Genomic DNA, 17,379 nt, shown 5'->3' with positions numbered 1-17,379 from the left:
AGTGTGAATAATCCTAAGCTTATCTTCCTGACTATGCCGGTAATCCAGTATAAAAAAGAATATCAGGGACGAGACGACACACATATATTTATATTTGCTGTTTCTACCTTTATCTGTTAGTTTATGTATGTCTTAATATTTAATAAAACTGTACTACATAGATATAATTAATGCTAGTTTGAATTTTTCATTGCTTGCCGCACCCACGATTCGAGCTCCGTCATACAGATTTGTTCGCCTGGAGTAGCTAATTTCTCGAAAATGTGTTGACATGTCCTAAAGAAGTTTAAGAAACGATTATTGTCAGACTTGAATAAAAATAATTATTTTTCTGTTACTGCATACATGTATCTCCGTTGTATTGCGTCCAAAGGTTTTGGCAATTCCCCGATTTTTAACTTTTCGAACACCTCTTTCGATCTCTCTACAACTTTTTCCGACAACCCGGCAACTTTTGCCACGGTGTGAGCAAATCCACCCGTAACATTTCCTTTAATTAAACGATACAGGAAGACTATTGATTGATCTTCGTTCAAAACGTGTTCAAAAGTCTGAAACGTGCGAGCATAATTGATTATTTCGGTCAATTGAAAACTTTCTACGCTCTTACATAATTTTCAATAACGTCGCTTTGTGGCAATAACTGAAGAACGCGATGAATATGCGTGGCGGCAAAAATGTGCGGACAGTAAACGCCTCTTTCCAAGAAATTCATCAAAACAGCTGTGAATAGGGATAACCCACTTATTTCATCAGTTCCTACGCCGAATTCGTCTATTATGATGAGAGTATTTGGGGTGGAGCAACGAACAGCCATGTTGATCTGAAGAGCAAGCGTTTAATTAAATTCTATATTATATTGAATGTGCGCGATTGTAAGAGCTTTTGAGCAGTGTTTTTTTTTGTGTGGAAAGTGTGTTACCTGTCGTAAATCTTGCAGAAAGGTGCTTGCGTTTAAAGCAATGCTACATGTTGATTGGAATTGCGTTAAGATGTGCGTGACTATGCCTATGGTAGCCGATTCAGCAGGCACGTAGCTTCCAATATGTGCCATAAAGACTATGAGTGCAACTTGCTTCAAATAAATACTTTTCCCACAAGCATTGGGGCCTGTCAATATTTTTATTAAGCTCCTCCCATTTCCGGAGTAAATATCGTTCGATACGAAATTCGCCAGATGCTCCTGCAAAGGATGACGTCCTTGTTTCACCGCTATAATTTGTTCCTGAACGATATTTGGCATTGTGTAAGCGTTATCTCGTGCTACTTTGTACAGCGATAGCAAACTGTGAAGAGCATAAGAAAGTTGATTCGCTTGAACAAATCACTTTGAAAATAAAACAATAGCTGAAGTATAGTATATTGGCGTACGCATCTAATTCCCCACATAAACGAATAGAGCTTAAAATTGAGCCAGCGTGTTTGCTGATGTATCGAACTAATTTCAGCATAATCTGACTCCGCCGTTTTGCAATCCTTAGCGTGATGTCTCCAATTGTATTATCGAGTTCTCTGGCGGCCGGACATTTATAGCACATCGTGCCGTTGATCGTAAATTTGTATTCAAAGTTAGGCAAAATGGGTTCGGCAGATTGCGGCGTTTTATTCCAGCTGGTTATTCCCAAAACATAACCAATGTTGGGAAAATAGAGCATGTTCCATCCGGAGGCACCCGATGGAAGACTTTCCAAGTGTTTTTCAGCCACCTCCGTGAGTAAACGAGGTAAATTGTCTTTAATACCACGTACTAGAATCAAGAACATTATTTCGTTAATTATGAGAAAAGCAATCGCGTTTATAATATTGAGTGGTTTTAATTAATATTAGGAATTATAGTTTAAGTTGTGTATGGGAGATCAATGCTCTCACGTTCGTCCAGTTGCGGATCAACGCCATTTTTGACCAGGAAGGAATTCTGTTGTTTGCCTTTCTCAAAATCAACTATATACTCCAAAAAATATTTGATATGATGCATGTCCTCCGTAACGTTATCCGCGATTTTGGCGAAAAATCCTATTTTGTCGCGATGACTAGCACAGACGTCCGCGATATAAATCACGTTGGAGAGAGTCTATCGGGGAGCAAAGGTGAATTCATTAGCTAAAAAGAGCAGCATTTATATATTAGGATAATTCATCGATACAGACCTTGTACAATCTTTGCCAGTCGCAAAATTTTGCATGGGGAGCGGTGTATCTGTTTAGAACGTTGTTCGTCGAACGATTAACGTGCCTCAAGAACGACGTCAAATTTTCAACAATGGTTTGATGGTTGGGTTGCATAAAGAAACTTATCACTTGGTACCTTCGCTGTAAGAGATTTATATCGCGACTAGGGTGACGCAACATTTTCCTAAAAATCATTTCATCAGTCAAATCCGTTACAAGACCAATATAATCAGAAAAAGAATTTCGCTCCGTAGATAGAATATGTCTTGCCACAAGGCTTCCACTCCTGGTCTGGACTGACATCTATTCAGAAAGTCGAATAAACTGATTCCCTTGTGATTCGTAGCCGCATTGCCAAATTTGAAGAAGCTTGGATGGTATTTGGTTTGAACGATATTTAAGGCGTTGTAAGTATCCTCTTCCATCATCACTATATCTTCCCTTCATTGTTTAGAAATCCATGAAAAATGAAGAAAGGAAAATATTTGAAATGAAATCTAGCCGGTTTATTCCTGTCGATAAAAACAATAGACTGATTCGTTTTAGCTGTAAAGAGTGGAAAAAGTACGGGAAATGTACAAAGTATAATGGAGCTAAAACGAACGGAGTTGTATAGTAACAACGGTATTGGACTAACAGTATAATATTGGTTAGAGCAGTAAACGTGGGTTTCCCAGCAGGTTGCAGCGAAATATTGTTCCAATGTTTATCGATGTATCTCAGAAGTAAGCCAAGGGAATAAATCATTGCCAAAGACTTAAAATTGAGAATGGCATTCAAATAAGTTTTTCTCTCGGTAGCGTTAATGTCATCAGGCTCGGAATCGAGTTGCAGGCATTGCACACGATGACAGCAATGCTCGAAATTGTTCTCCCTTTTGGGTAAAATAACGAGGCAGGCCTGAGAATTGCTCAAGTCCGAGAAAACTGAGATGTCATCGCCCATTCTTCCAGTCAACACGAGTTTTTTCACGGCATTGTCAAAAGCTTGAAGCGAACCATTCAGCATGAGAACGTAATGGGGCTGGCATTGCGCGTAAAGAGCTTTCAGTAAGTTGAAATTGGCCGGATCGTCGTACACGTCGTCCATCACAAATAGCTCCCTAGTGTTTACGTGATAATACGAAGCTCCGAGTTTATTATTTTGCCAAATTAGTGACAAAACTGTCTATATATAAAAAAAAAAAGATTAAAATATAATAATAAGTTTGAGTCTTACCAACTCGTATAAATTATCCAGAAAAGACTGTTGAGCTATTACCTGATTTGTATCCGAAGCATTGCCATCGTTGGAAGTCTGAGAATTGGCGGGAAAGTCGGGGTCTGGAACAATACTCGGCAAACCCGCCTCTACATCGCTATCGTCGGATACTAGGTCTTCGAATCGACCTTGTCTTTTATTTTTGTCAAATATTCATGTTACTATTTTATACTTACAGAGATTGGAAGTAAAAGATTTCAATTTTTACGTGTTATACTTACAGTTTTAAATTGCTGATTGACGGATGTTGATAATCGGCTTTTGAAGTACTGCTCGATTTATTCAACGACTTTTGAAATTCCATTTTATGGTTTGCAATTAACGCTAGTAATTATTTTAATTTAAAGTAACAGTCTGGATTCTACTAGCTTAAACTGGAACGGAACGGCCATTAGAGGCTGGAGTCAAGTTGGCGTCTCTACTGTGACGTAGTTGGTCAAAACAACGTTTAACAGTGAACCGAGAAATACATGCTTCCTTCGTTTTTAAAACGACAATAAGTAAATAAAATATGGACATGTATAAAACATTAGTAAAATTGAGCTTAAAGGAAAGAATAAAAAATACAACTTGTACAATAACAACATTTTTTATTTGATTACATTAGATGAGCAATATTTTGCAGTTACTGCATTTGTTAACTGTACATAATTACAGAATATTTTCCCTAAACCTCTTGAAAAACGCATAATCGAATCTCTCGAAAGCTAATAATCTTTGATCGAACATTGTGTGTTATTAAGTCTTACACATATATATATATATTACATTTACATATATAATATTATAAATATACTAGTATAGAGAATATCAAGAATTACATGGAACACATTTGGTTAGAAGTTAGATTGCATTACTTGTTACACGATACATATAAGAGAAATTAGTTACAAATAGAGATAATAAATTGAAAAGTTGGAACGATTATAAAGAAAGTACGCTATGTACACTTGAGGAAGAGCGTGAAAAACATAAAAGGCACGATGATTCCAAAGGACCTATTTACAATATGCTTGGACGCAAGAGTACAACGCGTTTGATCGCATTTACGCGCTCTTTTCAAAAAGCGTAATGTCAAAATTATGGGGTTTTTTCGGTTATGCGAGATGTAAAAGATCGCCAACTGGATGATGCTTCCAGTTTTCTAGGTCCTACAATATTTTGCACGTTTGCTCCTTTCTATATGTTTTCTAAGAAAATACAATTTTAAGTTGTAATGGTCGGCGGAGGTTGAGGGTTAAAGGAGATTGGCCGATAACTCTTCTCTCTGACAAAAGGTTGAACAGTGCTTAGCACTAAACCGCATTTGAGTTTCCTTTGCTGCTCGATGGGCTGCACCGGACTTTCATCCTCCGAGCTGGCGGGGCCCTCGCTTCGCTCCGGGCTAGCCGACCTAGTCAACGTTTCCTTACTATTTTATTGTCTCCGTTTCACCATAATACAAATTCCTCTTTCATCTCGTCAGAACGCAACGCTACTCGAAAACTCGCCAGTGACTCCAATATGCGTAGTCCCCAGCTTCGCTAATAGCATAATCAACTCTTGGTCTCTCTCTCTCTCTCTCTCGACATAAAACATACAGTACATTTCTGTATGTACAAATTGTAAATTATTTTTATAAATATTGGAGAAACGAGAGTTTGCGAGTACAGTGTTGCCGAACGTTCTCTCGCGGATGAACCAAATATCGAAGAGACTTGATCAAGATACTAAGTTGCATAAATATATCGGACGTCCCATCGATACTTTGGTTCATCCTCTGGTAATAATAATAATAATAATAGTAATAGTAATAGTATAGTAGCGATAGCAGTAGTTATAGCCACGCATTTATTGCACTTGTTTATCCCAATGCACGCGGTTAGAAGCAGCACGACCGTATACTTGGCTTGGTTTTAATGAAGCGTTGTTAGATGACTAGAGGTGTTAAAACTACTTACTTCGCGGCCACCTTAAAACCTGCGTATCATGAAAATCAGAAAGCCAGAGATTAGTGATGTCTCGGTGAAAATTGTTGGTTCTTAAAATATTATTGTAGGTGGTTTGGGCGATAAAAGTCGAGCGACCTAGATAGCTTCTGGCGAACGAACGCTCGACAGACTCGACACTCGCGAATCAAACATGCAACATGCCGCTGCACTACCGTCGTCCCGATCCACCTAAGAGATGCTCTTAAGTCTGGACCAAAGTTTTGCAGCTGTTATTCGTTACATTTGGTAAGATATATTATATCCTCGTCTGGTTCCTCCTGAGACACACGTACACACACGCATGCTGAAGAATTTGTTATTCCATCCTCTATATCAATAGTCGCTCGCACTCTTTTCTCAACCGTGTTTGCAAGCGACGTGTGATTACGCGTACGCATCCCCAATGCTGCGTTGCGTATAAACTTGGCCGTTATACTGGATCATCGTGTTTAAGCAGGGATGAATGGGACCAGATTGGTTCGAACGTACCTAGACCGAAGGGGTTTCGCTCTGTTTCCGGTCTGCCGAGAATGAGGCCTGGTGTTCGGTTGCGATAACTCGCTATCGCTGCTGGCCAATGAGGACCTCGTGGCTACCGCACCGTGAGCGAAATCTTTCCTACAATGCATCACAACAGAGTTATATTTTAAAGACCGATATAGAATAAATTACAAATCTACTCGTGCGTTTCTTATTTGGACAATATAAACTACCTGTAATTATCGGATCTCGGCGTATAGCTAAGATTCACAGTTTTACCGAGATGATTACCGTCGACGAATGCCGAGGAATTTCTGGGAATATCGCAAACGACTTTAGGATAAATGGTGGTCTGCTTGTACTCGATGTGGGAGGAATTTTCCGAGGCCCAATCGTAGTACTTGGGTCGATAATCCTTGTACTCTCTGGGTGGTTGCTGGTGTTGATGGAGTCTGACATCGGAATTCGTGGCTCGTTTCCGGTGATATTCCTCGCTGCTGACGCTACCCTTCCGGTTGCCGGACAATTTGCCGGGTGGAGCGGAGGTCGGGGAGGACGCGGATGAGGACGGGGCGCCATCCGGATCCGCTCGGGACAATTGGCTGCTGTCCCAGACTGTCGGTAGACTGCTGAAACGATCGGCGGTATACATATAGTAGAGTTAGAATAGGTGAGATTGCTGTGTTGTACATGTATTGTCTCGTGGTCAGAGCGCCTACAAAGTAAGCCGCAGTCTCTGTATACAAGTATGTATATGTGTAAAGAGGGAAATGCTCGCGTAGAGAAACCGACCTGACATTCTCATCCATACTGTAGAGCCTAAGCTGCTGCCTAATGTTGGCCTTCTCCCTGGCACGTTTCCTCTGAAACTCCTCCTCGACTTTTCGCATCGCCTCCAGTTCTCCCTTCCTCTGTCTCTCCTTAGCCTCTGCCTCCCGCGAGAGTTTCTCGGCCAATCTGCGTCTCTCGATCTGCCTTACGGTCGACTGGAACGTAAATCGTCTGCCCTTCGAGCTGGATTTCTGCGCAGCCGCCTTAATCTCCGAGGAGGTTTCCTTGTTGTTGTCCTGCAAGTTCTGCTGGCCGAGCGTAGGCGAGCTGGTCCTCTGCTTCATCTCGGAGATATTCTCGCAGGACTTTGAGAAACCCGAGAGCTTATTGCGCTTCAAATTGGACTCGTTAACGAAGGATCTCTCCCTGGCGAACCCACCACCGACCAGTTCCCTCTGCTTCGGTCTCTTGTCGTTCGATCCGTAAGCACCCCTCGGGGCCCTCCTGCCAACCTCCTCGTTCTTCCTGTACTTCGGCACCGAGTTGCAGCTCTTCTCGTTCTCCTGCACCACCGGACTCCTGCAGTTCAGACTGTGGGGCTGATAATCCGTGCCGTTCGAATCTGGTAGGTACATCACGTGACCACCCGAGGCCAGATAGGAGAAGGAGGGTGGTTTCATGATAACGGGAAAATCATTGGTACGATCCTCCAGCTCGACCTCGAGGTCATCCTCCTCTTCCTCGTCGACGTAGGGCCCTTTCCAGACATTTCCGCTCGCCGGCGTCTGGTTCGCAGCGTCGCTCATCTGATTGTTGTGCTGCAAGGACGTGGGCGCGCTCGTCGAGAGTAACCAATTGTCGTCGAGGATGTCGCTCGATCGTTTCCTCTCGAGATCGAGGGGACCGAGCCCCAGGGCTCCGGATACCGATCTCTTCAGCTTCTGCAGCGAATTGAAGCTCGAGCCTTCCTTGCCCTTCGGGCCAGGATTGTAGAGATAGGTTCGGTTGTCGTCGCGAGGCAGGGAGAGGGAGAACACGTGGGCCCTCGGTGGGAATTTCGAGGAGGACACCATAGGCGGTGGTGAGTCCACTCCGGCGTCGCTGCTCGATTCCTCCCCCAGGTCCTGCTGGGGCGTCCACGTTGGTCTCGTCGCGGCACTCTTAGTCCTGTTGTTGTTGTTGTTCGACGTACTCACGTCCAGGGAGTCGTCGTTCGCAGCTCCTGCGTCCCCCGATATTCCAGAGTCCCCGGACTTGTCGTGGGAGCTGCGTGGTCCCAAACCTACCAATGGCGGTGGTGGCCTCGACATCCGCTCGATCCTCTCCTCGAACATCACCTGAAACCCCAAAAAGTGGTACCAGCGGTTGCAATAACTATATGTTTATGGGAGAAATGGCCTTTACGAACTAAATTGTGGAAGATTTATAATGATGGAAACCGATATATAAATGAGAGAGCGATGGGTTCGTCTTTGCTGCACGATACTCACCGGTATCTCTTCACTGGCGGTGCTCATGGTTGGCCCTGGAGCCTCCAGCGCAGACAGCAGTCTCCAGGCCGCTGACGGTGAAAATCGTGGAATCTCCAATTGCTTCTTCGGCAAAGTAGGTCGCAATTTCAAGGAAATATCCTCGGCATTCTTGTTCTGCGATCAAACAGTGACAGATTAATTTTTCCCGCGGACACGCGTGCACGCGATATGCGGCGCGCCGCTGTATTGTTCGATCCACTTACGTCCTCTGGGTCGACCACCGTTTTGCTCTCCGGTGAACCATTGTTCAGTTCTCTCGACTGCAACCTCGATTGGAGCTGCTCCATCTGGCAATCTATCAGATTTCGAGTGTCCTTCGTCAGCTCTTCGTCCATGCCAAAGTAGAAGGTCTTTGGCGTCGATTTCTCGTTCGATGCCAATCTGAAGACGAGAGACGCGAGTAAGGAAGAAATTTTCATGGAAATTCCAAGAGTTATACTCACATGTGCCAATTGGACTCCTCTCCTTTTACTTCCGCCTTCGGAGACTTGTCATTGGCTCTCGTATGATTCTCTTGATCGACGGAATCCGGCCAACGTTTGTCCTTGCTCTTCGAGTCGGTTCGAGCTTCCGGTTTCTTCCATCTGGAATCCACGTTGTCCTTGAATCTCTGCTCGTTCGGTTCCGGAGTGCTCTCCCTTCCAGAACCCTGTCCCCTGACGTCCTGCTCCTGAGTCCTGCTGGATTGCCTCACTGGACTCTCGGAACGCGTCCTGCCAACCTTACCACGGTCCACGATATTTTTGTTTCTCGCATCTTCGCTCAGTTTCACTACGTTCTCCGGATGATCCCTCCTGGGTCTGTCCTGAATCCTGCTGTCCAATGGAGGGTGACCTACAGACTCCAGTCTCTCCTTGGTATTTTTTCTGGAATCTCTCGGACGATCAGAAGAAATAATCTCGTGTTTGACGTTTGCGGTTTTTTGCAGCGGCCTCTTCTTGAGCGGAGCGTCCAGAGGACGGTCCTCGAGAGAATTTTTACTCCTACTGAGATCCCTCTGAGAGGATGACCTTCGATCGTCAAAGTTCCTCTTATTCTCGATCCTGCAACGTTCAACGATCAACCTCCTCTCCTCGTGAATCCTCGTAACCACTCGGCCATCCGGCCTTCGCTCTTCCTGCTGCTTCACGACGGACGTTTCCTGATTCCTAATGCGTGATTCTGGCGTCTTCCTGGCGTTCTCCAGCTCTCCTTCCTTCGTCCTCATTATCTCCCCCTTCCGATCCAACGATGAAATTGCCTCTCTACCATTGTAATTCAGCTTATTCCTAACCTTTCGTGCTACTTGCATGAGTTCAGCTTGGAATTCCGGACTGCTCATGCTTCTCTGCAGAGTGTTCTTGCCATCGAAGATCTTAGATTTGGCTTGGTGGTGGTGGTGGTGGTAGTGGAGCTGCTGCTGCTGCTGCTCGTCCCTGGGCCATCTCTGCGATAGATCGTGAGGATGCTGATGATGATACTGATGCAGATTATGACGAGCTGGATCCTTCCAGTTGTTTGGTCTAGCGTTCTCCTTGGTCCTGTCGGTTCTCCACCTTCTCTCGTTCTCCACTCCATCTCGTTCCTGCAGATGGGACTGGCTCGAGGAGGAGGACAGCCAGTTGACCTGGGCCCGTTTGGTTTCCGCTCGAGTCTTGAACAGTCGTGACCTCCTCGGTGGGGGTGGTTGAAGGTCCTCTTCCGGTCTGCACCTCGAGTCCCGGTGATCCTGTCCAGTATCCCACTTGCAGGAATCCGGCGAGGAGCCATCGGTGCAGTGGAGGTTCACCGGTGGTGCCGGGGCTTTGTACTTCTTCTTCCCCTTGTATCTACTCTCTCGTTCGCGAGAGTCCCTCTCGGGAGGATAATAACAAGCGGCCTGGGGACGACCGTTCGGCGAGTACCTCAAATCCGGTTCGCTGCCGAATCTCTTGAGCTCTTGCATCTCGTTCTCCATGCAGTGGGACTCGCAGGCCGTCTGGTAATGGCAACAGTGATGGTCGCTCCTTCGGAATCGCGGCTGTCCGAAATTCGATGCTGACGTGCTTCTGCTTCGAAACACTCCTTGCTGCACAGATAAAGCAAAAAATAATAAAATCAAAATGGAAGCTGGTAACAGGCATTAACCACCTCGCAGAGTGGAACTCGCTTGATAACGCACATATATATATATATATATAGTTTACCTTGTTGAGGTCGTGCGGCAACGTCTGCGCGGAAGACTTGCGTCCACTTATGGTCCCACCGTTGTGAATGATGCTTCCGTTATTGGTAGCTCGCAGTCTCTGATTGGTCGGTTCCGGCAAGACTTTGTGTCCCGAGGGCTGCGCATGGTGTCTGGCAAGTTCCCGAGGGAAGCTCTGGGTCCAGCCACGTCCCATTTCATGCGACTGGCAGTGCTGCTGCTGCTGATGGCTGCTACCGTGATTCCCCATTTTTCTTCTCTGTCCTTCCCTTATCAGGATTCTCTACCGGCCATTGTCTCCTGCGCAATACGTAAGAAATTTCATTCAACACGCCGTACGACCATCTTACGAGCGAGTATAAAGAACATTGAGAGGTGGGATCATCGCATGAATAAGGAGAGGAGTAAAAGTGCGTGCAATTTCCGACGAAGAGCGCAAAATGCCGATGGCTAATCCGGACGGGCGAGTTGCCGGAGTTATCTTACAGTTAGACCAGGCCTGGCACGGTTTAACCTCGTGTCAACAGCATTGGGTACTCCGTGCACGGCCAAGACGCGTTTCTTTAGCCTCTCTCTCTCTCTCTCTCTCTCTCTCTTTCTCTCTCTCGGCTGTTGCCCATTCACTGAATTGGCCAATGCTCGCTCGGCAGCGCACTCACGCGTTGCAGTTTCCACGCGCACCTGCGCGCCCAACCTGCACGCGAGATCATCTACAACTGTGCAGTACCGCTAACCAATTCCGATCCGAAGCCCCGGCTAACTAAGAGAGTCCCGTAAACGGGAAAAATCTCCTCTGCGCCTACACCTTCTTATTCTTATATCCATTGTGTTAAGACCGTGCCAACAGCCAACCTCGATGCTATTCTCTTTCAGGATTTACGGCTTTCGCCACTTTATCGAACCTTTTTTTCCATAATAGTCCAGGGTACCGCTCCGGGATGATCAACCTTTGGACTTTCGCCACAGGATACCTCGCGATTTGATTTTTCACGGGACTCCAACGGTATCTATATATATGTATATCTTTGCAAATCGCGTCATTCGTTCAACGATCATTCCAATGACTCGACATATATACCGATCAAGCCTAATAGTCGTTCGCGGAGGGAAATTTGTTAGGGCGCGTGGATCCCGTCACGCGAGTTTTTTTCACCATCTCTCGTATATATATATATATATATATATATATATATATATATGTAATAACGATCCTGTGGCAAATTGGCAAAGGAAAATTAAAAGTAGGAAAACTGGACTCTGTTCCCGATCCAAAGCGACGGTTTTTACTAACGGTTCGCGCAAATGCTGCCTCTAAACGCTTTTTCAGCGCCTCTCCCTGTGGCGCGAGGCTCACCGGGCCATACCGGGAAGCCTGCCGATGCTTGGAAAACGCTCGCTGCATTGCGTCAAATTGATTTGCCAAGTAGCTCACTCGCTTTGTATAAAAATTGTCCGGGAAAGTGTACGGAGCGAAATTGGCTGGAATTTAAGCCGCGAAACGGCGCTGCTCGAGGAGCGCAACACTCTTCTTGTATTACGGATTTGGCGTTTCGAGGAGTTGTAGAAAAATCAAAGGAATATTACGTAACTCCTGCTTAATATATAGTGCGTAATAAGTCGGCGGTCTGGGAGGAGCATAATTGGCTCTCTGCGGTTTTCGGCAGAATTTTTCCGGGGGTTCCACGATAAGCGAAGGACGAAGTGAAACTGCGGCGGCGCAAGGAGTCTTCGGTCGGTTCCTTTCTTCAGGGTCTCTGCTGGGAGACGCGGAAGGTTTCACTTCCGCGCGCGTGTGTCACGGCGTTGCGTAACGTGGGCGAGTGCAGGACGAGGACGCTGAAGATCGATTCGGATCGTCAACCGGCGAGTCGCGACAACACGGACTGGATCTCTCACACCACTGAATCAGTCTCGTTTCAAATTCCCCCCACACTGATATACTCGCCGAGCGTTACCAAAGAGGTTGCACTCGACTCTGAAAACGAACGCGTGCTTTTCCGATTCGTGGAATTCCAGCTGCGTAATCGACTCGACGAGCAGGAGACTCGCGGCACAAAGTGGCGAGTGATGCGTGACGGATGGTTGCGGTTATGATAACCGGGTGCGGAGATACTGTGAAACTACTTCAGGGGGGGGGGGGGGGGCAGAGTCATCGAACCTGCAAAGAGATTTATTCATCCGCGGCGGCGACTTTTGCCACTGCGCGCGATTTGCTCAAAAATTCTTTTCCGCTGCAAATCGCGAGAGAAAAATCATTTTTCTTCAGGGTCGAAAGAGTCGTCGAAGCTGCGAGGCATGTGCGGAGTGCACGAATTTCGTGTGGAGGTTCTATTTATTGTATATATATATATATATATATGGTTAATTGAGGGAATGGCGGATGTACCAACACGTGCAAACTGCACATATACGTGACGCACGGACGCTTCCGGTTCGCGTTGATGTCTCCGCTGACTACTCGGTCGCTCTCGCGCCTCGCGAGATCGATTCGAAACTTCGCCGAGAGGATTCGAAGGAGTTTCCGCGTTCTCCGAGACGGGAAAAGGTCATCGACGAGTTTCACCGACGCGCGAATCTAAATATTTGTTCCTCGGTTTGGTGCAACAGAGAAAAATTGTTCTTTGTGGCCACTTATATATATACTATATATGTTAGGTATATACATATACACTTGTAAGCGCGTGGCGCATATGAGAGGTTTGGGCGCGTATTCACCTTTATTCGAGGAGGCTTTCCAAAGGATTTCCCAGCAGGTAAAACAATGAGAGTAAGAGTCATATCTGTTGTGTTTATGGCCAGGAAAAGGAAGATCGAGATAAACGACGTAGAAAAGATGACGAAGAGAGATTTCTTGGAAAAAGCGTGAAAGTGTAAGTGGCTTCCACGTATACATATATAAATATGTGTGTGTGTGTGTGTTTGGCAAGAAGCGAGCAGCGAGAAGAGGGAAGCTTAATTTTAGCCGGGAGGAAGAGACGATGACACGAAAGGACGCGTTCCACGGATAAATAAAGGGAAAGTAAGCAGCGTTTAATGGTATATATACATATATATATATATATATATGTATAGCTATCCACACGCGTTTATCGTGCAAACGTTGAAAGAAAAGTGGAATCAAATAGCGTGTTTTCCTGCGATTCGTGACGCAACATCCTATACGACGACGAGTCATCGTACGCTGTCGGAATCGTCGCTCCAAGGACTCGTGAGAAAAATTCTTTCCCCCCTAAGAACGCGAGTACTCTTTACACTCGATCCTCGAAGGACTATCTTCAACTATGTTCGAAACGTTCACCAAAATAATTGAGAAAATTTTGACACCTTTACAGCGTACACCATGATAAAGAATGCTCCATGAAATTTGCAACAATAAAACACCCGCGTTTCACCATTGACCAAGCGAGGACGTAAAAAGAAAAAGATTTTCCGCGGGATTAACAACGCGAATCCTGATTCGGTATCCGCATAAAAAGCGCAGAGTTGGTGCGTTCGGCCGAGGCCGCAGGATGATCCGGAGGATTGGATACGCGGCGGTGAAAACAATGGTGTCTTTCAGCTTTCGCGTTTCGATGAGCCAAAATGATATTGCGGAGGAAATCCTGGTGCCGGATCATTTGATCCTGCCAGACTCGGATGGTATCTCTTATATCGAGCCTTCCAGATGCCGATAGGATCTCGACTATACCGTGATTGGCTCGATCTCGCGACACGCACGAACATCGACGTTAATGATGCAATGGAGAGTTATTTGCACATATTGCATAAGCACGTAGCGGCGAGGAATCTCGCGGCAAATATTTTTCCGTTGCTTTCGTCTCGTCCCGTCCCGTTGGCCGCGCGCGGATCTTCACTCCCAATTCGTTTGGCAGATGGAAGATACGGGAATCCGCCTAACGGTTTTTAATTAGCCGGGACGACACACTAAGTATAAGGCTCGCCGGAAAACCGGATCGCACACAGACTCCCGTCTCTGCCAATAGCGGAATAATTCAACGGCGCATCATTCTCGGCTATACGATCGTTTAATCCTGCAAAGACCTATATATATATATATATAGGCCCACCCTGATAACTGCACGTAGAGATTCTTCCAAACGCTAACTCGTTCGACCCCTCTCGATGATGAGACCTTTGCAATCTCACCTTAACAATCTTCTATATCTTATCGCGAGAGAAACTCTTAGCGGAGTCTATTTAAACGATAAAATGTTTCATTTTTAATGACGCGAGACTATACGTCTATACAAACGCACGATTAATAATTCCAGCGAGAACGTGCGCTATAAATTCCATGGGATATCTTTCAATGAGTCAAATCTTATCGGATTGATAAGAAGTGGGCTCTCGTGTATATAAACTCTGCCACGGAGTTTATGTAAACGCGTTAAAAATTGCTTAATCGTGAGCGAGGTTGCCAGCTGTATCCGCATGATTATCAGCGCTGGTATTGTAATTGAATTAATAAGAGGGGGGAGGAGTGGTGCAGGGGAGATAGGATCGGGGAGGGTTCACAGTTTTTGCGTACGACTGTACTGCACTCGGTTGCACATATGCTGGGTGACTCCGCGATGTGAATGAAATGAATCCAGGAAGGTAACCCGATGCAGTGCAAAGTCTGAGTCTAAAGAGAGGGGGAGGTGGGTTCACAGCCCTTTTCCTAGTTTCTCATTGCTAGACCAGATGACAAATAATCCCGGAAGTAGTTTTAGCGCGTAACAGTCTGGATTTTTTTAGCTTCGGGCCAGCGACTATTGGTACTCGTTGTGTAGCTAGATACAGACCGAGAGAGAGAGAGAGAGAGAGAGAGAGAGAGAGAACAAGCCAATTGGATCGAGTTCCATCCGAAGCATCGGACGAGTCATGGAGAATGTCGTCGTGCACGATCACCAATATCCATGCAACACGGTTAATGCTATACGTTGCTATATAGTCGTAATAAGATGAACTGGAAGGAATACACAGCAGTTTGGCGACTGATTTGAACACTCCGGAAGATATTCCCTGTACTGTTATGAAGAAAACGAGCAAATGGTCCCCGGAGCCCGATGGCTGCAGGTTCGCGTTTAAACTCGGATCTCCTCGTCGCAATAACCGTCCCGATGTTCCATCAACGTAGCAAACTCTTTTATATTCACATACGCGACGATCAGCTTTGTAATTTGTACCTGAAGAGAGTCAAACTGGAAGGATAGAAATGAATATTTTAAAGGAATTTATCGACCAGTTGTATATATATATATATATATTTATATATATACTGTTATAATTATATAAACAAACGAAGGAAATGCATAGTCTTCCTTAGGCGAAGGCAGGTTCGCGTTGAAACTCTCCTCGCAACTGTCCAGCTAGGTTCGATGATCACGAGAACCCTTATTAGCATTCGCGCCAATCAACCTTATAATTTGTAGCGGAACGAGGAAAATGCAGAAACGAGCGAGCGGCCGATGCAAAGTGGCGCGCGCGCGCGCGGCTCTCGAAAAATTGCCGAGGTTGCTTCAGAAATTGAGCCATTGGAAAGTCTAGGAAATGTTAATACGAGTCCTTTTCCTGAACCCGCGGAATTCCTCTCTACTCCTCTTTGATCATACAAATTGAGGTATTCGAGGAAAGCAATCCTGTATCGCGTATAAGGCAACTCTCTCACTTTTATCTCCCCAACCAATCTCATTCGACTATATACATATATATATATATATATATATATATAGTTAAATGAGAACGGCTGGAAAATCCTGGACGATAATAAGTGTATAGAAATGGAGTTGGAGCGTTAATTAAGCGTCCGGATTGGACTGACAAAGTCGATTCGTCGATCAAACTGAATTATCGCTGGCGATGCACTTGTACGTCTCAATGATGTAAGTATTTTCCTCGGTGAAGCGGCTGTCGGGATAACGAAACACGCCATCTTCGTGGAACGGATTGAATTATCGAGACCGAAAGCTATATATACACACGAGTAAACCGTCCAAGAATAATTCGCAACATTTCCAGCCCGTTTTGTCCTCGAATAATTTTTCCTGTAAAAGAAATGGATAACCATATCGAGTATGCAATTTTTGGTAGTAGCTGACGTAACGGTTAGGATGCAATTTATTTCCAATTCCAATTAAGGAACAAGGCGTCGTCAGCCGCGACGATATCGATCGTGGTAAAACGCTTCTACGCGTCCGTTAGATCGCAGAGACGCGTGTCACCGTAAGTATACACGGAGTGCGAGTGTTTTTCTCGCTGGATAAATCGATACATCCTGCCGAGGGCTGGCATTCTTCATTAAACTCCGCAATGCACTGACACGTACACGAAGAGAACTTTGAATAAACGACTCTTCTCACGTGTACATATATGTATCAACAATAATTACATAACGACTCTTGCGTCGAATAATTAATGCGTTGATCGATGCAAAGATCCACGTGAGAGATCTCTCTCTCTCTCTCTCTCGCGTGTTTTTCTCACTCGATTGAGTCATTTCCCTTTCAGAGTCATTGTGTCCCAACTGCAATTAGTCGCTTTTAGCCGCATTTCCATTTCGAAAGAGAATCGAGAGGAATAAATTTTCCTGCGGCGAATGCCACGCGAAGATAAGGATGATTTATGAGTCGCAGCCTCTCTCTCTCTCTCTCTCTCTCTCTCTCTCTCTCTCTCTCTCTCTCTCTCTCTCTCTATGGTGAGGAAATTGAATTTTTGCCTGCGATAAAAAAGGCATCTAGGGGTAAAACGCAACGAATTAATTCCACTCGGAGCACGCGTATACTGTTGTTGCATATCTGCGGTGCTCGCGGGTCGGGAATGCATGAATGTTATCGGACGACATTCGCCGGTGATTCAGCATCGCGCGTAGTGGGGGGAGTAAACACAATACGCACCATCGTCGTGTCTATTCGTAGACGAGATCGTTTTCACGAGATTTCGCAACAGGCCGATGCACTCTCACAGGTGTACATTCCCCGCGACTATTTTTATGTTATCTTAAATATATATATATATATATATATATATATATAGTACACGCACGTGACAGATCG

General features: G+C 45.4%; 2 protein-coding genes across 6 annotated transcripts in view; both read right to left on the bottom strand.

Moving 5' to 3' along the window:
• Window positions 1-32: 32 nt before the first annotated feature.
• On the bottom strand, window positions 33-3,786 carry LOC136780136 (mutS protein homolog 5-like). Its single transcript, XM_066738273.1, has 11 exons — window positions 3,650-3,786; window positions 3,429-3,561; window positions 2,806-3,335; window positions 2,439-2,609; window positions 2,148-2,352; window positions 1,870-2,071; window positions 1,372-1,747; window positions 923-1,286; window positions 611-823; window positions 346-551; window positions 33-276 (listed from the first exon to the last, which is right to left on the bottom strand). Exons 1-11 carry the CDS (start codon window positions 3,730-3,732, stop codon window positions 174-176), a joined length of 2,586 nt encoding a protein of 861 aa, XP_066594370.1. The 5' UTR covers window positions 3,733-3,786; the 3' UTR covers window positions 33-173.
• A 221-nt stretch (window positions 3,787-4,007) lies between these two features.
• Window positions 4,008-17,379, bottom strand: part of LOC136780065 (serine/arginine repetitive matrix protein 2-like) — a 47,357-nt gene continuing 33,985 nt past the window's right edge. For 3 of the 5 annotated variants that reach the window (XM_066738122.1, XM_066738130.1, XM_066738140.1), the window contains 8 exons: window positions 10,347-10,645; window positions 8,625-10,228; window positions 8,385-8,562; window positions 8,140-8,295; window positions 6,671-7,986; window positions 6,112-6,507; window positions 5,888-6,016; window positions 4,008-4,821 (listed from right to left, as the gene is read on the bottom strand). In XM_066738122.1, the coding sequence (XP_066594219.1) occupies window positions 4,635-4,821; window positions 5,888-6,016; window positions 6,112-6,507; window positions 6,671-7,986; window positions 8,140-8,295; window positions 8,385-8,562; window positions 8,625-10,228; window positions 10,347-10,595 (4,215 nt within the window). In that variant the 5' untranslated portion in view covers window positions 10,596-10,645 and the 3' untranslated portion in view covers window positions 4,008-4,634. Of the gene's footprint in view, window positions 5,388-5,887; window positions 6,017-6,111; window positions 6,508-6,670; window positions 7,987-8,139; window positions 8,296-8,384; window positions 8,563-8,624; window positions 10,229-10,346; window positions 10,646-17,379 lie in introns of all 5 variants that reach the window. The other 2 variants (XM_066738150.1, XM_066738159.1) reach the window with 2 other exon arrangements.

The sequence above is a fragment of the Prorops nasuta genome, unplaced genomic scaffold, assembly GCF_024137725.1.
Source record: "Prorops nasuta isolate Cenicafe-Biocafe unplaced genomic scaffold, Cenicafe_Pnas_1.2 PNAS00002, whole genome shotgun sequence".
NCBI classification, from domain to species: Eukaryota; Metazoa; Arthropoda; class Insecta; order Hymenoptera; family Bethylidae; genus Prorops; species Prorops nasuta.
This window is presented reverse-complemented; position numbering and strand designations above follow the sequence as displayed.

What these genes read in the sequence shown, in the direction of transcription:
- LOC136780136 (XM_066738273.1), bottom strand. Translation starts at nt 3,732, where the DNA reads ATGGAATTTCAAAAGTCGTTGAATAAATCGAGCAGTACTTCAAAAGCC. An exon ending in GCGACGTTATTGAAAATTAT is followed by an intron (nt 552 to 610) that starts GTAAGAGCGTAG and finishes CGCACGTTTCAG; the next exon opens with ACTTTTGAACACGTTTTGAA. An exon ending in GCAATACAACGGAGATACAT is followed by an intron (nt 277 to 345) that starts GTATGCAGTAAC and finishes AAACTTCTTTAG; the next exon opens with GACATGTCAACACATTTTCG.